Source organism: Mustelus asterias, chromosome 12, assembly GCF_964213995.1.
Source record: "Mustelus asterias chromosome 12, sMusAst1.hap1.1, whole genome shotgun sequence".
Taxonomy (NCBI): Eukaryota; Metazoa; Chordata; class Chondrichthyes; order Carcharhiniformes; family Triakidae; genus Mustelus; species Mustelus asterias.
In genome coordinates, this window is record NC_135812.1 from 3243780 (window position 1) to 3266353 (window position 22574).

The 22574-nt window shown below is 48.7% G+C and overlaps 1 protein-coding gene across 1 annotated transcript in view; it reads left to right on the forward strand.

The window, feature by feature from the left end:
• Nucleotides 1-6774: 6774 nt before the first annotated feature.
• The window catches only part of LOC144501857 (solute carrier family 13 member 2-like), a 31112-nt gene continuing 15312 nt past the window's right edge, over nucleotides 6775-22574 (forward strand). Inside the window, exons 1-5 of the mRNA XM_078225903.1 lie at nucleotides 6775-7021; nucleotides 10797-10925; nucleotides 11392-11528; nucleotides 12288-12505; nucleotides 18069-18273. Coding sequence (XP_078082029.1) covers nucleotides 6920-7021; nucleotides 10797-10925; nucleotides 11392-11528; nucleotides 12288-12505; nucleotides 18069-18273 — 791 coding nt within the window. The 5' untranslated portion in view covers nucleotides 6775-6919. The remainder of the gene's footprint in view (nucleotides 7022-10796; nucleotides 10926-11391; nucleotides 11529-12287; nucleotides 12506-18068; nucleotides 18274-22574) is intronic.

Here is a 22574-nt window from a genome sequence, read left to right on the forward strand (position 1 = left end):
GTTACTTTCCAGTCTGATGGAATCTTTCCAGAATCGAGGGAATTTTGGAAAATTAACACCAACGCAGCTACTACCTCATCAGCTACCTCTTTTAAGATCCTAAGACAGTGGTGGATAAGCTGCAGCCAGAGGCCGCATGCGGCCCATCTGGGTTCTGAGTGCGGCCCCCATGAGACATGTTGTTGACCGTTGCCCAGGTGCAGGGTTTCCACATTCCTCTGATTCCCGTCCACATGGTTTTTTCCCGCTCATTGTGACTGAAGTGATTTACAGGTAAAGCAAAGGTGAGTGAAGTGAGGTGTGCGCTGATTCTCACATTGACTGTGAGAGCCGTGTGCTCCCGCTGCGTCCAGAGTGTAAATATTTCTGTTGTTTTTACCGTTTGAAGTCGATGACAGTTCTATTAATAGAGAAACGATGAAGCATTTTCTCTAACTCGCTATGAAATATTCGGCGTGTATTAAATGTATTTAATCTTATCCATGGGGTCACGGTTGGTGAACAAGCCCGATTTCGATCCTGCGGCCCACTCAGATGGAGGAGGGAGTCACTCACGCTGCCCACTCACTAGCCTAGGTTGCTCATTTCTGTCTGAGAATGAAGTCCATCAGGACCTGGAGACTTGTCAGCTGCAGCTCCATCAGTCTGTTCAGTACGCTAGTGACTGTAATTTCACCAAGTCCCTCTCTCCTTCCATCTCCTGATTGACAGCTCTGACTGGAATAGTTTTTCTATCCTCTGTGGTGAAGACAGAAGCAAAAATATTTGTACATCTCAATTGCCATTTTCTTATAGAGTCATAGAGGTTTACAGCATGGAAACAGGCCCTTCGGCCCAACTTGTCCATGCCGCCCTTATTTTTTTTTAAAAACCCCTAAACTAATCCCAATTGCCCGCATTTGGCCCATATCCCTCTATACCCATCGTACCCATGTAACTGTCTAAATGCTTTTTAAAAGATAAAATTGTACCCGCTTTAAAAGATAAAATTGTACCCGCTTTAAAAGATCAAATTGTACCGGATTAACTCTCTATTCAATTAACTCTATAAAATTGTAACTCGATTAACTCTCCACTCTCGCTCCCTCGGGGGATTTACACTCACTTTACTCGTTCTTTACATGTTTATGTACCTGTAGAAACTCTTGCCATCTGTTTTTAGGTTCTAGCCATCCTCCCAGACTCTAATCCCTTTCTCCTGATATACCTTTTAGTTATTCTCTGCTGTTCTTTCAATTCTGACCAATCCTCTGACCTGCCATTCACCTTTGCGTAGTTACATGTTTTTTTTCCCTTAAGTTTAAAGGTTTCCTTCACTTCTTCACTGAACCATGGATGGCGCCTCCTCCCTCTGAGAATTTTTCTTTATAGTCGGAATATACACATTCCGGGTATTCTGAAATATCCTTTTAACTGCCTGTCACGGCTTCTCTATTGATGTATCTGCTGGCCTAGTGTCCCAGATCACTGCAGCCCCTCACCATTCACGCCGCCATTGTGGCCTGGTTTGGGTTGACGTGCTGTCGGACCTTCTGCAAACCACGGAGGATTGAATTCTAGAGTAGGCGGAAGAGGTTGTGAGACAGGCGGATCTGTGAGAGCACAATTGGGGCGTCCTTCAGGGAGACATCGGGGCTTGCGAGGGGTTGATCCGGTACGTAACTCCAGAGGTGAGGTGAGAGTGAGAGCCCTTGACACCAAGGCAGCATTTGACTGAGCGTGGCATCAAGGAGCCTCAGCAAAAGGGTTGAAGGGAATTGAGAGGCAAACTCTCTGCTGGTTGGAGTCATCCCCGGCACAAAGGAAGATGGTTGTGGTGATCGAAGGTCAATCATCTCAGCTCCAGGACATCACTGCAGGAGTTCCTCAGGGTTAGTGTCCTCGTCCCAACCATCCTCAGCTGCTTCACCAATCACCTTCCTTCCATCATAAGGTCAGAAGTGGAGATGTTCGCTGATGATTACACAATGTTCAGCACCATTCGCGATTCCTCAGATACTGAAGCAGTCCATGTTCAAATGCAGCAAGACCTGGACAATATCCAGGCTTGGGCTGACAAGTGGTGAGTAACATTCACACCACACAAATACCAGGCAATGACCATCACCAACAAGAGAGGATCTAACCTACATCTCCTGATATTCCATGGCATTAGCATTGCTGAATCTCCCACTAGCAATACCTTGGGGATTATCATTGAACTGGACAAGCCATATAAACACTGTGGCTACACCACCAGCTGCAGGTTCCCCTCTGAGTCACTCACCATTGCAGTGAAGTTGAGTTTGTGAGGTTGGAATTTGATGTTGGTAAAGATGGAGGAAACAAACTGTGGTGTCCCCATGACTGAGGAGGAAGAAGACATATCGGCAGCGCTATTTTGGAAAGTGACATCTTTAGAACAGATGCGGCAGAGGCGAAGGAACTGAGAGAATGGGATAGAGCTGGTGTTTCAGAACTTGGAGGTTTGAAATGCAACGTACACACAGAGTCCCAGACTGAAACATTTTTGTGTCAAAAGTCAAGCAGTAGTCTTGACAAGACAACCTGTATTTTAGCCAATCAATGTAAAGCAGGCACTCAGCTACCAGGAACCTATAAAACTTGAATTTGATGGTGTTGACAATATCAGAATAAAAATAGGAAAATTGATAGTTCATCACAGGTATAAGAGAGTGCAGGGAGAGAGCAACAGAAGAACTGCCACCTCACAAACCTCCTGCCCCTCACCTTGAACCGACACCCATTCAAGTAATAATCTGTCTTCCTATTATTGCTACCAAAGTGGATAACCTCACATTTATCCACATTATACTGCATCTGCCATGCAGATGCCCACACACTCAGCCTGTCCAAATCACGCTGAAGCATCTCTGCATCCTCCTCACAGCTCACCCTCCCACCCAACTTTGTATCATCTGCAAATTTGGAGATAATACATTCAGTTCCCTCTTCTCAGAAAAAGACCCATTTATGCCAACTCTTTGCTTCCTATCTGCTAACCAGCTTTCTATCTATTTCAAGACATTACCTGCAATCCCATGTGCTTTAACTTTACATAATAGTCTGTTATGTGAGACCTTGTCGAAAGCCTTCTGAAAGTCTAAATAAACCACATCCACCGGTTCTCGTTGGTCAACTCTACTAGTTACATCCTCTAGAATTCCAATAGATTTGTCAAGCATGATTTCCCTTTTGTAAATCCATGCTGACTGTGTCTGATTATACCACTGCCTTCCAAATGCTGAGTTATGAAATCCTTGATAATGGACTCTAGCAACTTCCCCAGTACCGACGTTAGGCTCACTGGTCTGTAGTTCCCTGTTTCCTCTCTACCTCCCTTTTTGAATAGTGGGCTTACATTAGCTACCCTTCAATCTGCAGGAACCAGTCCAGAGTCCAAAGAATTTTGGAAAATAACCATCATTGGATCTATTATTTCCAGAGCCACTTCCTTAGTACTCTGAGATGAAGATTATTAGGACTTGAGGATTTATCCACCTTCAATCCCATCAATTTCCCCAAAACTATTTCTCTACTAATGCTGATTTCCTTCAGCTCCTCACTAAAACATGTTTCTCTCAGCACTTCCGCTACTTTATTCATGTCTTCCTTTGCTAAATTTTAAACTGTTCCCAAGGGATTGATTGAGAAGGGGAAAATAGAATATGAAAGTAAGCTAGTGGGAACATAAAAACAGACTGTAAATGCTTCTATAGATATGTAAAGAGGAAAAGTGTGGAATATCTCCCTGGTCACAGCAGCAGTCAGTAATACAGCTGCAAACTTCTTTCTCAGAGTTGAAAGTGTGTCATTTTCTCAAGCTGATGCTTTCGCCTTTCGCCAGCAGAAGAGGAGAATCTCAGTTTGCTGTCTTCCTTTCCAAGGGGTTGTGGCCTTTCCAAGCCCTGGAGGGTTTTCTCTTAAACAACCTTAAGGGCGGCACGGTAGCACAGTGGTTAGCACTGCTGCTTCACAGCTCCAGGGACCTGGGTTCGATTCCCGGCTCGGGTCACTGTCTGTGGGGAGTTTGCACATTCTCCTCGTGTCTGCGTGGGTTTCCTCCGGGTGCTCCGGTTTCCTCCCACAGTCCAAAGATGTGCGGGTTAGGTTGATTGGCCAGGTTAAAAATTGCCCCTTAGAGTCCTGAGATGCGTAGGTTAAAGGGATTAGCGGGTAAATATGTGGGGGTAGGGCCTGGGTGGGATTATGGTCGGTGCAGACTCGATGGGCCGAATGGCCTCCTTCTGCACTGTAGGGTTTCTATGATTCTATGAACCTTCTTCCTGATTGGTTTTCATGGCCTTTACATTCAGGGAACAGCTAATGTGAGAAGCCTGCTATCTCACCCCAACTATGTGTGTGCCGTCATGGTGAAGATAAAGGAACAGAAACGCTCTCCAGGAGAGCTGAAAACACTGCGGGAGATTGAGGTGACAATGACTTGGAGGTTTGGTGGATAGGGCTAGGATTTGGATGGAATCTGCAAACAGTATATGAGGTTAACAAATGTATATTTCCACATAGTATATGTATTTTCACATAGACAGTGACCCAAGAATTGAATCCGGGTTCCTGGCGCTGTGAGGCAGCAGTTCTAACCACTATGCCACCCCATGCCGCCCCGTGTAGGATCTGGTGACCAAGTGACTCTGAGGGACCAAGGTTGGTCTGTGCAGAGGTCTTGCATAAATAAACTGATTTAAGAAAACCTGAATACCATCTCCCAGTCACTCACTGAGTAACACAAACTTCATTGAGTCAGAAGACCAATAGATGTGAACCAAACCAGTGACATTGCAAAGCAAGGCAGCAGCCCAATAATCTGTCTGAGTCATCATGAAAGAGGAAGTAGCCAAGACACTGATTGGCTAAAACCTGGCAAAGAAGAAGTATGAGAGAGACTGACTGGACCTAAAGTTCTCATGTCCGAAGTCACAAAATGTGAAAGTGTTGTGAAACGTGAGAGAACATCAAGAGGATGGAGACAGATTGTGTGGATAAGCGGCAAGTGAAACAGCGGTCATACATTTTGGAAGGCAGAATGAGAAGCGGCAATGCAAACTAAAGGGTTCCATTCTAAAGGGGTGCAGGGACAGAGGAACCTGAGGGTATAATAGGTGGCATTTGGGGCAGGACGGTGGCACAATGGTTGGCACTGCTACCTCACAACGCCAGAAACCCGGGTTCGATTCCCAGCTTGGGTCACTGTCTGTGTGGAGTTTGCACATTCTCTCCGTGTCTGCGTGGGTTTCCTCCGGGTGCTCCGGTTTCCTCCCACAGTCCGAAAGATGTGCTGGTTAGGGTGCATTGGCCGTACTAAATTCTCCCTCAGTGTACCCGAACAGGTGCCGCAGTGTGGCGACTAGGGGATTTTCACAGTAACTTCACTGCAGTGTTAATGTAAGCCTTACTTGTTACACTAATAACTAAACTTCAAACTTTAATAAACTTTTATATGCGCACAAATCATTGAAGATAGCAGAGTAGGTTGAAAAAGGAGTTCATGAAGCTTTTCCGGACCTGGAGTTTCATAAATAGGGACAGAGAGATGTTCATACAGGGACAAGGGTTTCAGATTTAAGGTTCTGGGCAGAAGTTGTGGGGGGAATTTGAGGAAGAACTTTATACAGGGAGAGTGGCAATAGCCTGGTTACGAGGATGGCAGCAGCGGAGACAATCTAGGTGGCAGAAGTCATGGGTTTGGAAGGTGCTGTTGATGGAGGGTTGTATGTGGTAAACTCTGCTGCCTGTGCATGGATGGTAGAGAGAGAGTCATTATAATGTGGCCCAAACCCCACCTCACTAGTGTGAATTGTGGAGACAACATAAAGCTTCCCAGTGTCACCTGGTGGCTGGGATTTTTCGAGGCTTCAGGGAGCGGCTGAGAGGCACCGGGACACAGCGAGGCTGAAAAGTGGGGGGGGGCGGGGGGTAAGGGGCAGGGGGCTGGGGTGGGCAGGGAGCCGGAGAGGGCAGAGGGGTGGGCAGGGGGCCGGAATGGGCAGGGGGCCGGGGGGGGGCAGGGGGCCGGGGGGAGGCAGGGGGGTGCGCAGGGGATGCCCATTGCCATCCTGCTGCCATTGGCATTTTTCTAGTAACGGGCGGCCCTCCCACCCAGCCACCAGCTGGAGTCAATGGAGGGTCTCCTTCTGGCATGGCTGGTGTTTGATTAGAGGTGGGGAGAGGCCCCCCCCCCCACCCCCCACCCTCCCGGGGAACAGTGGCCTCACTGAGGAGTCATGGGGGGTGGGGGTCACTCCAGAATTGGGCGCTCTTTTACCCAAGAAGCACCCACCCCTCACCTCAGGTGGTAACAACTCCCCCTCCCTCCCCCACCCCTCACCAAGCAGCCCCCTCCCCTCCCCCTCCTTCCCAACCCCTCCCCCCCAACCCCCTCCCCCGCCCCTCCCCCTCCCTCCCCTCCCCCTCCAGCCCCCTCCCCTCCCCCTCCTTCCCAACCCCTCCCCCCTCCCCACCAACCCCCTCCCCCGCCCCTCCCCCCTCCCTCCCCTCCCCCCCAGCCCCTCCCCCTCCAGCCCCCTCCCCTCCCCCTCCAGCCCCCTCCCCTCCCCCTCCAGCCCCCTCCCCTCCCCCTCCAGCCCCCTCCCCTCCCCAGTTCCAGTTGCAGTTCCGGCCGTGACCACCGGGGGCTGGGGGGGGCGCTGCTGAGGCTGGCTGCTGATTGGCTCAGAGTCCCTGGGGGCGGAGCGTCACCCTTAAAGGGACAGGCCATCCTGCCGGGGCGGGTAATTCATTCTCCGAGGAGGCTGCGGGTTAATAATAAGCAGGCACTGACTGAGAGCTCAGGGAGATGAGCTTTTAGGGCAGTTGTTGTGCTGGGATCTTGGAGCCGGTGATGCTCAGTGGATTGGACAGTCAGTCAGTGGAGAGGCTCCGGTCACCCTGACCATCTACAATGCTGAGCTGCCTCACAACACTCCGCAACTTCAGGACTTTTTTGATACTAATTGTCCCGCTGCTGCTCTTCTTGCCTCTGCCCATTGCTGTTCAGACCAAAGTAAGTTCCATTTCCAGCTTGAAATCCAGCCCAGAATATCCATGGATAGATACAAACAAACAGACTGTTATATAGAGGAGACTGGAAACCGCACTGACAGTGTGTCTGTGTGGGTGTCTGTGTGGGTGTCTGTGCCTGTGTGTGTCTGGGTCTGAGTGTGGGGGGACTATGTGTGTGTCTGTGTCGGGGGGGGGGGGATGTCTGTGTGGGTGTGTGTCTGTGTGTCTGTGTGGGTGTGTCTGGGTGTGTGTGTGTCTGGGTGTCTGGGTGTGTGAATGGGTGTGGGTGTGTGTCTGGGTGTGTCTGTGTGTCTGTCTGTGTGTCTGTCTGTGTGGGTGTGTGTCTGTGTGGGTGTGTGTCTGTGTGGGTGTGTGTCTGTGTGGGTGTGTGTCTGTGTGGGTGTGTGTCTGTGTGGGTGTGTGTCTGTGTGTGGTGGGGGGTCTCTGGGGAGGGGATGAAATCCCAGCTTTTGGGAGCAGTTTGGAAAACGTGGGAGTTTATCTGGGAATATTTGTGAGTGAATTGCAAGGTGCTGGAGGGGCTGAGGATGGCACTGCCTCACTCCCAGCAGGGTCTCTGTCTGATCCGACCCCACATGTCAAACACTCACCGCACTTCCCGTTGGTAGATCACTGGATCTCTCCCCACGCGATCTCTCTTTGCCCCATGATCTACCCCAGCCCCACACTAGACTGTTTATCCCCTCTCCCCCTGCTGCTCTCTCTCTCTGATTCCCCTCTCCCCCTGCTGCTCTCTCTCTCTGATTCCCCTCTCCCCCTGCTGCTCTCTCTCTCTGATTCCCCTCTCCCCCTGCTGCTCTCTCTCTCTGATTCCCCTCTCCCCCTGCTGCTCTCTCTCTCTGATTCCCCTCTCCCCCTGCTGCTCTCTCTCTCTGATTCCCCTCTCCCCCTGCTGCTCTCTCTCTCTGATTCCCCTCTCCCCCTGCTGCTCTCTCTCTCTGATTCCCCTCTCCCCCTGCTGCTCTCTCTCTCCGATTCCCCTCTCCCCTGCTGCTCTCTCTCTCTCTGATTCCTCTCTCCCCCTGCTGCTCTCTCTCTCTGATTCCCCTCTCCCCCTGCTGCTCTCTCTCTCTGATTCCCCTCTCCCCCTGCTGCTCTCTCTCTCTGATTCCCCTCTCCCCCTGCTGCTCTCTCTCTCTGATTCCCCTCTCCCCCTGCTGCTCTCTCTCTCTGATTCCCCTCTCCCCCTGCTGCTCTCTCTCTCTGATTCCCCTCTCCCCCTGCTGCTCTCTCTCTCTGATTCCCCTCTCCCCCTGCTGCTCTCTCTCTCTGATTCCCCTCTCCCCCTGCTGCTCTCTCTCTCTGATTCCCCGCTCCCCCTGCTGCTCTCTCTCTCTGATTCCCCTCTCCCCCTGCTGCACTCTCTCTCTCTCTGATTCCCCTCTCCCTCTGCTGCTCTCTCTCTCTGATTCCTCTCTCCCCCTGCTGCTCTGTCTCTCTCTCTCTCTGATTCCTCTCTCCCCCTGCTGCTCTCTCTCTCTCTCTGATTCCCCTCTCCCTGGGTTCCCTTTCCCACTCTAACCCCAATCTCCCCCTTTCTCTCACCTTCGCCCCCCATCTCCCATTCCCCCTTTCCCCAGCTCCCGCTGGGAATTTCCACTCCAGTAAAGATTGGAGTCAATGTTTCAGAGAGAGAGAGAGAGGGCTCAGTCTGAGAAACAGGTCCCACTGCCAGGAAATGGGAGAATGATCACTCCCTGAGCTGTGAGCTGTGGCGATGTGTCTCAGAGAAGGGGATTCGGTGCTGCAGTTTGGAGTTATTGGAGAGCTGGCGGGTGCTGAGTGAAGCTGGGCGGGGGGACAGGAGAGTTTGGATCTGGATCTCGCCGATCTCTCCCCCTCTGGGGATTTCTTCACCTCATGTCCAGCTCTCCTCTCCACTCACTGGGAGAGATGCCTCACTCTGCCCAATCACTGGCAGTGTCTGAGCAGACTGGGGCTGGGTTGGATGGATTGTGTTCTCTGTGTGATCTCACTGATGTGGACAGATTCTCCTCAATAACCTGTCTCTGCTGTCTGGATACAGACAGAGTGTTCATTCCCTTCTGCCTTCTAGGATCTGGCTGCTTCAGTCAAGGCAGCATCGCTAGTTGCCCCTGAGGGCATCGAGAGTCAAGGCAGAGTGGCATTGGGGTTACCCATGGGCTAGATCAAGGGCTGGCTGTTCTCTTTCCTGACTTAGTGATTCCTTTGGCTTTTCCCAACAATCTGTCCATAGAATCCCTGCAGTGCAGTTGGAGGCCATTTGGCCCATCGGGTCTGCACTGACTCTCTGACAGAGCTCCTTACCCAGGCCCTATATCCCCGTAACCCCGTGCACTTACCATGGCCAATCCACCTAACCTATATACCCTGATCAGATTCTGGGGTCAGGTTTCTAGTTTTGGATTTCAAGTTCTCTCCCATTGAATTCACCGCTTAGCCAATCGGAGTAAAAAGTTACATTGGACGAACAGGTGACTGGTTGTAAGATGTAGCCAATCACTGAACACCCCCAGTGAGCCAACTGAGTGCCTGGCACTGATTGGCTTGTTGGACCTGTAGGAAAGGAGGGGTAGACAATGTATTTTGGGAGGGTGGGGTGGGGCGGGCAGGGACTTGTGTCCAAACAAAGGTTGAACCTTGCAGTGAGTGCACTGATTCCAGCTGAACTCCTGTTTCATCACCAATCCCATCGGTCTTTGTGAGCAGTTTTGGGCCCCGTATCTAAGGAAGGATGTGTTGGCCTTGGAAAGGGTCCAGAGGAGGTTCACCAGAATGATCCCTGGAATGAAGAGCTTGTCGTATGAGGAACGGTTGAGGACTCTGGGTCTGTACTCGTTGGAGTTTAGAAGGATGAGGGGGGATCTTATTGAAAGTTGCAGGATACTGCGAGGCCTGGATAGAGTGGACGTGGAGAGGATGTTTCCACTAGGACGAAAAACTAGAACCAGAGAGCACTACCTCAGGCCAAAGGGACGATCCTTTAAAACAGAGATGAGGAGGAATTTCCTCCGCCAGAGAGTGGTGAATCTGTGGAACTCTTTGCCGCAGAAGGCTGTGGAGGCCGGGTCATTGAGTGTCTTTAAGACAGAGATAGATAGGTTCCTGATTAATAAGGCGATCAGGGGTTATGGGGATGAGAAAAAATATCAGCCATGATTGAATGGCGGAGCGAACTCGATGGGCCGAGTGGCCTAATTCTGTTCCTATGTCTTATGGTCTAGTCTCCTGGCTGGACCCCCACATTCCACCCTCTATAAACCTGGACAAAACTCTGCTCCCTATCTTAACTCGAACCAGTCTCATTCCCCTCTGTCCCCTGTGCTCGCCGACCCACACTGGCTCCCTGTTTGCTCATGGCTGAATATTAAAATTCTCATCCTTGTTTTCCAATCCTTCCCGATCTCTGGAATCACCTTCAACCTAACAACCCCGTGGGATTCCTGCACTCCATCAGTACATCTTAATCATCTCCAATTTTCATCGTTGCCCCATTGGAGGCTCCACCTTCAGCTCCCTAAGCTCTGGAGTCCCTCCCTAAACCGCTCTGCCCCTCTCTCTCCTGTTTTAAGGAACTCCTTAAAACTTACCCCTTTAACCGAGCTTTTGGTCACTGCTCTGAATATGTCCTCGTGTGACCCGATGTCAGATTTGGTTTGGTATCTCTCCTGTGCCGCACTTTGAACATGTGTAAGGTGCTAGATGAGTGTCAGTTGTTGTTGTCACTGCCAGGAGATTGCTGTTGATCTGATTTGTCTCTCCCTCGCCAACAGGAAGCCTATTGTGGATTTATTGTCCTGATCATGGCTGTTTATTGGTGCACTGAAGTCATCCCCCTCGCTGTCACTTCCTTTCTTCCCATTTTACTCTTCCCAATGTTCGGAATCATGCCGTCAAAAACGGTAAGTTTCAGCATTCACACTGTTCCCCCTGAAATCCATCTCCCTCAAACTGAACAGGAAACTTTAAAGAGAAACAAGGTTGTAACTAAGAGTCACTCTCTAATCTTCATCCTTCCAAAGAACGGTACGGCATAGGAAACAGGCCCTTCGGCCCTCCAAGCCTGTGCCGCTCATTGGTCCAACTAGACCATTCGTTTGTATTCCCTTGAACATTGAGGATAAAACGGTTCTTCTGGCTGGTATTTGGTTAGTTTAGTTCCTAGAGACAGACCACACACCATGAGATTGACCAGGTTAACTCAGTGTTAACTCAGTAATCACTGTCCCAAGTGTGAATGGCGATCTCTGGTCATAAGCCGCCGCAGTCTAGTTTTGGCAATCTCGAGTGGTTCATGCCTCAGGATGGGTAATGCGCACCCTCATGGCCTCACTGTGATGTTATACCTATTTGTGATTTCTTTTTCAGGTCTGTATGGAATATCTACAGGACACCAGTGTCTTCTTCCTTGGAGGGTTGATGGTAGCCATAGCTATTGAGCATTGGAATCTCCACAAACGCATCGCACTGAGAGCACTCCTCCTTGTGGGGGTCAAGCCAGCTTTGTAAGATTTTCTAAATGTAGATTATTCAGTCTGTCGGGCAGTTGGGGGGGGTGCGGAGGGAGGGGGGGGAGAGTGGTGGAGCAGTGGGTGGGTCAGTGAGAAGGAGAATTGAGCATCAGCTTTGGGAAGGCTTGAGGAAATGCTCGCTCCAATCTGTTTGAGGTTATGGCTCATAGCCCAGGACATGAGATAATACATCACCCACATCTGGTCAGGGCTGTTCGCCACGTCTGCCTTGGAGCTGAACTTCAGCAGAGAGTTAATGTCCAGAGGGAGGATCTTTGAAGGGTTAGTTCGAGAGGAGGAGCTTCTGTGGATTCATGTCATTCTATGAATCATTGAATCCCTACAGTGCAAAAGGAGGCCATTCGACCCATCGAGTCTGCACCGACCACAATCCCTGCTAATCCCCATGACACTAAGGGGCAATTTAGCCTGTCCAATCAACCTAACCTGCACATCTTTGGAGTGTGGGAGGAAACTGGAGCGCCCGGAGGAAACCCACGCAGACACGGGGAGAACGTGCAGACTCCACACAGACCGTGACCCAAGCTGGGAATTGAATCCAGGTCCCTGGCACTGAGGCAGCAGTATTAACCACTGTGCCACCGTGCTGCCCCTTTGATGGGTTAGTTCAAGAGGAGGAGCTTCAGTGGATTCATGTCCAGATAAAAGGACTCAGTGGGTTACTGGGAAAAGGCTTTAAGTGTTTGCAAGATATTTTTTTATTGTTAACTGTCTTGTTTTCTGTCCTTGCAGTTTAATGTTGGGGTTCATGGGGGTGACAGCCTTCCTCTCCATGTGGATCAGTAACACTGCCAGTACCACTATGATGGTCCCCATCACACAGGCCGTGCTACACCAGCTCAGCAATTCCAAAGAGGAGGCAGAAAATACGGAATTGGAAAAATCCCATTCTTCTGCTAATGACGTGGATTTGGAGACAAAGTGCTCCAGTGTTGACGTGGGAGTGTCAGGTTTCTAACACATTCACTCTGTCAGTAAGGTGTCTTTAGAAAGATTTCTCACTTTGCTCCCTATCCCCTGGCCAGCTCTGAGAAAGGGTCATCCAAGAGTTGAAACGTTGGCTCTATTCTCTCTCTGCAGATGCTGTCAGACAGTGCCAGATTTAGGCATAGGCTAAACAAGCTACAGCTTAGGGCCTCACAATCCGCAGGGGCCTCACAAAATTTCAGAAGGTTTACAATGAAGAGAACATTTAAGAGCGGATACCAGAAAAGAAAAAGAAAGCACCAACTTGAAGAGCAACTCAAAAAGTTACCAAAATCTATGAGAGAGATCAAGCCAGCCCAATGATAAATATGTAATCAGTAAATGCATTCATTTGAAAATAATTTGTGTTTTTCACTTTAAATACCTTGCTATTAAATAATTAAAAGGCATAATTATGTTTTCAATTTTTTTGTGGCGACCCAAGGTCCTGTTTTGGTACGCACCTTTGTGAGACCTTTTGGTGTAACTTTTTAACAATTGGCCTCCAAGCTTTATATAGCTTAGGGCCTCACCAAGTCTAAATCCGGCACTGCTGTCAGACCTGCTGAGATTTTCCAGCATGTTCTCTTTTTGCCTCTGGCCATGGCAGCCTCCGAGTCAGTGTGACACAGATTGAGAACATTTGAAGTCGGTGTTTAAACAGCCCCAGGAGGTTCGAACTCCTGTGGGGGGTGGGGGGGGGGGGGGTGGGGGGGGCAGTTGCAGGCAGGCAGAGGAACTGGACAATTGGTTGGTGTCCAGAGGATGTTGCTGACTGTGACAAGGTGACAGCTGCCCCTGGGCTAGTTCCCCATTTGTCCAACTGAACATCCATTATTTCACCATCTAGCCCAATCATTGATTGTACATAGATGTCGGAACAGAATTAGGCCATTCGGCCCATTAAACTTGCTCCAACATTCATTGAGATCATGACTGATCTGTGATTATCCTCAACTCCACTTTCCCGTCTTATCCCCATAATCCCCTATTTCCCTTACTGATTAAAACTGTCTCAGCCTGGAACATACTGAACGACCCGGCCTCTACAGCCTCTGCGGTGAAGAATTCCACAGATTCTCTACCCTCTGAGAGAAGAAATTCCTCCTCATCTCTGTCTTAAATGGTGACCCCCTCACTCTGAGATGATGCCCTTTGGACTGAGACTCTCCCACAAGGGGAAACAACCTCTCAGCATTGACCCTGTCAAGCCCCCTGAGAATTCTATACATCTTAGTAAGGTCACCTCTCATTCTTCTAAACTCCAATGACCACAGACCCAACCTGCTCAACCTCCCCTCATAAGAAAATCCCTCCATCCCTGGGATTAACCTGGTGAACTTTCTCAGGACTGCATCCAATGCCAGTATATCTTTCCTTAGATAAGGGGACCAAAACTGTTCACAGTATTCCAGGTGGGGTCTAACTGGTGCCTTGTATAGTTTTAGCAAGACTTCCCTATTTTTATGCTCCATTCCCTTTGAAATAAAGGCCAACATTCCATTTGCCTTCCCTATTACCTGCTGAACTTGAACGCTACCTGTTTGTGATTAATGCATGAGGATCCCGTAATCCCCCCCGTGCTGCAGCTTTCTGCAGTCTTTCTCCATTTAAATAACATTCAGCTCCTTTATCCTTCCTGCCATACTGTCTAACTTTACACTTTCCTGCATTATATTCCATCGGCCAAGTTTTTGCCCGCTCACCGAACCTGTCAATGTCCCTCTGTAGTATCTTTGTCATTCTCACCACTTGTCTTCCCACCTATTTTTGTGTCATTTGCAAACTTGACAATAGTACATTCACTTCCCTCGTCCAAGTTATTAATATACACTGTAAATAATTTTGGCCCCAGCACTGATCCCTGTGGCACTCCACTAGTTACAGGTTGCCATCCTGAAGATTCCCCTCTTATCCCAACTCTGTCTTCTATCAGTTAGCCAATCCTCTATCCATGCTAATATACTACTCCAAACACCATGGACTCTTATCCAATTAGGCGGCCTTTTGTGTGGTGGCTTATCAAACACTTTTGGGAAATCAAAAGTATTTTACATCTTCTGGTTCCCCTTTATCTATCCTGCTCGTTGCCACCTGAGAGAATTCTAATAAATTTGTCAGGTATGATTTCCCTTTTATGAAGCCACGCTGACTCTGCTTAATTATATTATATATTTCTAAATGCTCTGCTATTATGTCCTTTTATAATGGATTCTAGCATTTTCCCAATGACAGAAGTTAGACCAACTGGCCTATAGTTAGTTACCTGTTGTCTCCTTCCCTTTTTGAATAAAGGTGTTACATTGGCAATTTTCCAATCCTCTGGGGTTTTTCCAGAATTTAAGGATTCTTGCAACGCCTCTGTAGCTGCTTCCTTTAATATCCTGGGATGCAATCCATCAGGTCCAGGGGATTTATCAGCCTTTAGTCCCATTAGTTTCCCAAGTACATTTCCTCTAGTGATCATCATTGAATTTATTTCCTCCGCCACCTTTCCCCACCCAACCCTTTGCCCCTTGATTATTTAGTATTTTTGGAATGTTATTAGACTCTAACCCCTCCGCCATTTCCTCAGGGTCGTTATACGCTTTGGCCTCTCTCTTCCTGTTTATATGTTTAAAGACACTCTTGCTGTTTTATATTATTGCTAGTTTACCCTCAAAGCTTATTTTCACTCATTTATTAATTTTTGGTCATCTTTTGTTGGTTTTTGAAACTTTTCCAATCCTCTAGCTTACCATTAATCTTCACCACATTGCATGCTTTTTCTTTCAGTTTAATATTATCCTTGACGTTCTTGGTTAACCCTGGTTGATTTATCTCCTTCCTGGAATCCTTCTTTCTCACTGGGATATATCTTTGTTGTGAGTCATGAACTATTTTCATAAACGTCTGCCATTGCTGATCTACCATCTTTCCTGCTAAACTCCTTTCCCAGTCTACTCCAGCCACCTCACCCTCATTCCTTTATAATTACATTTATTTAAGTTTAGCACAGTTGTTTCTGACCCAGATTTCTCACCCTCAAATTGAATGCTAAATCCCACCATGTTATGATCACTGTTTCCTAAGGAATCTTTTAAAGACACTCTTCCTGTTTGTTTTATATTATTGCTAGTTTCTCAAATCTTATCTTCACCCTTTAATTTTTAGAAATGGAATGCAATCCTTTATTATGAGAGGAATTGAATATAAAAGCAAGGATGTTATGTTTCAGTTACTCAGGGCATCGGTGAGACCACATTTTGAATACCGTATGCAGTTTTGGTCTCTTTATTTAAGAAGGGGTGTAAATGTGTTGGAGGAGGTTTATTAGATTGATACCTGGAATGGGCGGGCTGTCTGAGGGAAGGTTGGACAGGCTGGGCTTGTTTCCACTGGAGTTTAGAAGAGTGAGGGGCGACTTGATTGAAATTTCAAAGATGCTGAATGGTCCTGATGGGGTGAATGAGGAGAGGATGTTTCCTTCTGTGGGTGCACCCTGAACCAGGGGGCACTGTTTAAAATTAGGGGGCACCCTTTTAGAACAGAGATGAGGAGAACTTTACGCTGAGGGTTGTGTGACTTGGGAACTCTCCGCCTCAAAGGGCAGTGGAAGCAGGGTCTGAATCTTTACAAGGCAGAGCTGGATAGATTCTTGATTGATAATGGGGAGGAGGGTAGGCAGGAATGTGGGGTTAAGGTTAAATTCAAAGCAGCTATGGTCTTATTGAATGGCGGAGCAGGCTCGAAGGGCCGAGTGGCCTACTCCTTCTATTTCCTATGTTTGCATGTGATGTTTCTTGATTCCCACTGAAGGAGGCCATTCAGCCCATTGTGTCTATGCTGGTTTTTATAAACAGCTGTTCACATATCACCATCCTCTCCCCAAATCCATACACATTCCTCCCTCTCAGATATTCCAAAAATGTAGAAACGTTCACTCTACAGAAAGAGGCCACTCTGCCCGTCGCGTCTGCACTGCCCCCTCTCCTCCCTCAGTCTAATCCCACTTTCCAATATTTGGTCCATGGTCCTCCAGGTCACCACAGTTGAGATGTGTTTCCAGACCTCTTGAGTTGACGGTTTCTGTTTGTTTTCCCCTTTCAGACAGTGAGTTCCAGACTCCCTAAACCCTCAATGAATGTTTTTCTAAATCTCCCCTTTAAACATTCTACCAGTCACTTTAAATCTATGTCCCCTTGTCACCGAACTCTCTGCTACAGTAAATAGGCCTTTCCCATCCACTCTATCCAGAACCTCAGAATTTTGTACATCTCAACCAAATCTCCCCTCAGTCTCCTCTGTCCAAGAAGAATAATCCCAGCCGAGACGATCGTTCCTCATCACTCCAATTTTACAGTCCTGGCAACAATCTCATAAATCTCCTCTGTGCCCTCTCTGATGCAATGACATCCTTTCTGTAATGAGGTGACCAGAACTGCTCAAGTTGTGGCCTAACCAATATTTTACACAGTCCCAGCATAACTTCTGCTCCTGTATTCTATACCTTAGCTGATAAATGAAAGAATTCCATATGTCTTCTTAACCAGCTGATCAACCTGTCCTAGGGATCTGTGGATAATCACTCCCGAGGTCCCTCACTTCCTCCCATTTATCGTGTAATCCTTTCCCTTGTTGGACCTCCCCACGTCACGCTTCATCTGAGTTGATATTTTCTGGGCGGCACAGTGGCACAACAGTTAGCACTGCTGCCTCACAGCTCCAGGGACCTGGGCTTGATTCCCAGCTTGGGTCACTGTCTGTGTGGAGTCTGCACATTCTCCCCATGTCTGCGTGGGTTTCCTCCGGGTGCTCCGGTTTCCTCCCACACTCCAAAGGTATGTGGGTTAGGGTGGATTGGCCATGCTAAATTGCCCCTAGTGTCAGGCAGACTAGCTAGGGTAAATACATGGGGTTACGGGAATAGGGCCTGGGTGGGATTGTGGTCGGTGCAAACTTGATGGGTCTAATGGCCTCCTTCTGCACTGTAGGGATTCTATGATGACCCAATGTGCCCCAGACCGTGAGTGTCTCCAACACTCCATGAGTGCTATCACACCATCTGCCCAAACCATGTGTGATGTGAGGGCGTGCCCCACTGGGGTCAGGGCGTGTGTGTCCCTCTGGGGTCAGGGCGTGTGTGTCCCTCTGGGGTCAGGGCGTGTGTGTCCCTCTGGGGTCAGGACGTGAGAGTGTGTGTGTGTGTCCCTCTGGGGTCAGGGCGTGTGTGTCCCTCTGGGGTCAGGGCGTGTGTGTCCCTCTGGGGTCAGGGCGTGTGTGTCCCTCTGGGGTCAGGGCGTGTGTGTCCCTCTGGGGTCAGGGCGTGTGTGTCCCTCTGGGGTCAGGACGTGTGTGTCCCTCTGGGGTCAGGACGTGTGTGTCCCTCTGGGGTCAGGACGTGAGAGTGCGTGTGTGTCCCTCTGGGGTCAGGGCGTGTGTGTCCCTCTGGGGTCAGGGTGTGTGTCCCTCTGGGGTCAGGGTGTGTGTCCCTCTGGGGTCAGGGCGTGTGTGTCCCTCTGGGGTCAGGACGTGGTGGTGATGTCCTTTATTCTCTGCACTCTGTAGATGATACAGCTCTGGCTGAAATCAGCAAAGCTCCAGAGGAGAACGCAAACCTTTCTGTAATTACGACAGAACCCAAAGACAAACAAGAAAAGATGAACATGTATAAAGGTCTGACTCTGTGTGTCTGCTACGCAGCCAGTATTGGCGGGACTGCAACTCTGACTGGCACCCCAGCCAACCTGATACTGAAGGGACAAATGAACCAGTGAGTGCTTCATTTCACATTGTGAGCACAACTTCACTCGAAGGTTATACCCGTGTGGAGCGTGCTGTAATTACCAACCTGTTCCCCCGATTATATCAGCTCAGCCTCACATTGTTTCTCCACAAATGAACTTCCTGAATGAATTGCACAACCGTGTGCGTCAGTCTGACTCGGGCACTTTCTCAATTCTGAGTTAAAACGGATTCAAATCTCACTCCAGAGACTTAAACACAGAATTCAGGCTGACATGCCCAATGCGGTGCTGAGGGAGTGCCGCACTGTCAGAGGGTCAGTACTGAGGGAGTGCTGCACTGTCCGAGGGTCAGTGCTGAGGGAGCGCCGCCCTGTCAAAGGGTCAGTACTGAGGGAGTGCCGCACTGTCAGAGGGTCAGTGCTGAGGGAGCGCCGCCCTGTCAGAGGGTCAGTACTGAGGGAGTGCTGCACTGTCCGAGGGTCAGTGCTGAGGGAGCGCCGCCCTGTCAGAGGGTCAGTACTGAGGGAGCGCCGCACTGTCAGAGGGCCAGCGCTGAGGGAGTGCCGCACTGTCCGAGGGTCAGTGCTGAGGGAGCGCCGCCCTGTCAGAGGGTCGGTGCTGAGGGAGTGCCATATTGTCAGAGGGTCAGTACTGAGGGAGTGCCGCACTGTCAGAGGGTCAGTACTGAGGGAGTGCTGCATTGTCAGAGGGTCAGTGCTGAGGGAGTGCCACACTGTCAGAGGGTCAGTACTGAGGGAGTGCCGCACTGTCAGAGGGTCAGTGCTGAGGGAGTGCCGCACTGTCAGAGGGTCAGTACTGAGGGAGTGCCACACTGTCAGAGAGTCAGTACTGAGGGAGTGCCATATTGTCAGAGGGTCAGTACTGAGGGAGTGCCATATTGTCAGAGGGTTGGTGCTGAGGGAGCGCTGCCCTGTCAGAGGGCCGGTACTACCTCAGTATTGAAAATCCGGTCCTTTTTGCAGAGAATTGCAGATTTCTAGTCCCCTTGTGTGAAGAAATTCTTCCATGGGGAATCTGTGTTCTCATTGGCTTTGTGCTAAGGCCAGATAGAGCAGAGTATTGTCAAAATGATGAGAAGCTAAACAGTGTGAATGAGCAGAGAGGGTGGCACGGTGGCACAGTGGTTAGCACTGCTGCCTCACTGTGCCAGGGACCCTGGTTCAATTCCAGCCTCGGGTCACTGTGTGGAGTTTGCATGTTCTCCCCGTGTCTGCGTGGGTATCCTCTGGGTGCTCCGGTTTCCTCAGTAGTCCAAAGTTGTGCGGGTTAGGTCGATTAGCCATGTTAAATTGCCCCTTAGTGTCAAGGGGATTAAGAGGGTAAATATGTGTGGTTATGGATATCGGGCCTGGGTGGGATTGTTGTCAGTGCTGTCCCGATGGGCTGAATGGCCTCCTTCTGCACTGTCGAGATTCTATGAATTTGGGATCCAAGTGGAGAATCCGTGCTGGACAGGAATTCAGTCGTCACTGCAATATTGCTGTTTATCTGAATGGGGCTGGAATACAAAGGGGGGGAAAGGATGTTCCAGTTTATATAAAGATCGAATCAGACCCCATCTGGATTCACTGTGTTCAGTTCCGAGCTCCCCACCTCAGGATTGGCCTGGGAGGGAACACAGTGCGGATTCAGCAGAACCGGACTGGCACTAAAAGGGTTAACTAATTACATCAATCATAACTTTGGCTGATTAAGCTTTGGCGCTGAAAATTGGATTTGTTGCCAAAGTGCCTTTTTCGAGAAGTTAAGCATTTTGAGAGAGTTGGAATTTCTTCTCTCAGTAACCACAATCATAAAATGCTACATCTCGTGAAAAATTCCCTTTGTTGCACAGGTGGGATGCTCTTTCGGAGTGTTGGTGCAGACTTGATAGACTGTTTGACCTCTTTTTGCACTGTAGGGCTGATTCTATACTTTATGTATAGAAGATCAAAGCGTGATCATTTTGAGGTGGTAAACATGACTGAAGGATTCAATGGGGTACTGTGACCACACTGTGCCTTTAAGAATTGTATTTTAGTCATGTTTCTCTTTTAGTAGCTTCTTTTATTAAGACCGGTGCTGCTCTATCCGGCAGCCCTGTGTCGTTACTGCAGCAACATAATTGTTCCTAATTGCTAAAATGTTTGTTTTAGTCTAGACTAACCATCCTTTTTTGAGTGTTCCCCTGGGGTTTTGTGGAGTAGGACTTGATTAGGTTGATTGATAGAAATATTAGATGGTTGGGTGGAGCTAGGCTTACACAGAGAATCCAGCTTAGATAGTGTTTGGAGTTGTTAGAGAATAGTGCCTCTCTTTTCCTCTCTGGAGTTGGAGACTGGAATCTGCCAGGAAATAAATCTTTTTCCCTGGGATTCTGCTGTTTGAGAATATATCTTTGGAAACTGCTGTATGGGAGTTAGAAGACAGGTGCCTGTCTGGATCTCTGTCCACAGGTGTTAAAAGGCTAGAAATCTGGCAACTGCCTGAGCACATCTGTTTTTGTGCTGATTCAAGAAAGGGATTTATGGCTATGGGGATACTGCTTAAATTGGGACAATAGAAATGCATAGTTGTTAAGAATTCTAACTTGTAATATTAAAGTATTTTCATTGTCAAAAGTTTTGCTAATTCTTTTTATTATATTCTAACTGCATTTTTAAATAAATTTTGCTTTGGTAAAAGCTTCCTAGTGGGTCACTAGAATTATACCTGGAGTGAAACACCTTGTGCTTGCATTAATGCCAATATCATTATAAAAGTTGGGGTCTCGGCTAACTCCTTAACACCCCTTGGGGTTTCTGAACTGGACTCTAACAGATAGCTCGAAGTATTTCCTGTGGGGGTGTGAGGGGCAACTCCAGAACATGGTGGGGGAGAACCCCAGAATTCGAGCCAGGCCGCCGGGGACTGATTTCAGGAAGCACAAAGGCGAGTGGAAATCTGGAACCCTCTCCCTCCAAAAGGCTATTTTGCCCCAGCGATTTTTGGGTGTGGGGATTAAGGGATATGGAACTAAGGTGGGTACATTGGGAGAAGATACAGATTATCCTCCATCCTAGAGAATGGTGGGACAGACTGAGTACCATCCTCCAACCTTCATTACTCACATTCTCAGGGTCAGTTTAGGGGTATATCGCACTGTGGTTATCCTACTGGACTAGTCAGTCAGAGTTCTGGACACAAGTTCAAATCTCATCGTGGCGGCGAGGGGAACTTAAATTCAATTAATTAATTAAAATGTGGATTCAAAATTCTCATCTCCATGATCGTGACCATGAAATTACCAAAATGTTAAAAAAAAAAACCCCATCTGGTTCACCAATGTCCTTTCGGGAAGGAAATCTGCAGTCCTTACCCGGTCTGGCCTGCAGAGCCACAGCAATGTGGATGATTGTAAACTAGCCTCTGGACTGGCTGAGGCGAGAGGCACTCAGTTGCATTCTGGGAAATGGCTCACCATCACCTTCTCGAGGGCAATTAGGGCTGGGTAACAAAAGCTGGTCTTAATGCTCACAGAGTCAGAGAGGTTTACAGCATGGAAACAGGCCCTTCGGCCCAACTCGTCCGTGCTGCCCTTTCTTTTTTAAACCCCAATTGCCCGTGTTTGGCCCATATCCTTCTATACCCATCGTACCCATATAACTGTCTAAACACATTTTAAAAGACAAAATTGTACCCGCCTCTACTACCTCTGGCAACTTGTTCCAGACATTCACCACCCTCTGTGAAAGAATTGCCCCTCTGGACCCTTTTGTGTATCTCCCCTCTCACCCTAAACCTATGCCCTCTAGTTTTAGACTCCCCTACCTTTGGGAAAAGATATTGGCTATCTAGCTGATCTGTGCTCCTCATTATTCTATAGGCCTCTATAAGATCACCCCTTATGCCCCAAGAATGATGCATTTCGGTAGATCTAATGCAGGGGGGAAGCTATACATTAAATGGCAGAACCATCAGGAGTATAGACACACAGAGGGATCTGGCTGTGCAAGTCCACAGATCCTTAAAGGTGGCAGCACAGGTGGAAAAGGTGGTGAAGAAGGCATATGGCCTTTATTGGACGGGGCATAGAGTATAAAAGTTGGCATATGATGTTGCAGTTATATAGAACGTTGGTTAGGCCACATTTGGAATTCTGTGTCGCCACACTACCAGAAGGACGTGGAGGCTTTGGAGAGAGTGCAGAAAAGGTTTACCAGGATGTTGCCTGGTATGGAGGGTATTAGCTATGAGGAGAGATTGAGTAAACTGGGGTTGTTCTCCCTGGAAAGATAGAGATTGAGGGGCGACTTAATAGAAGTTTATAAAATTATGAAGGGCATAG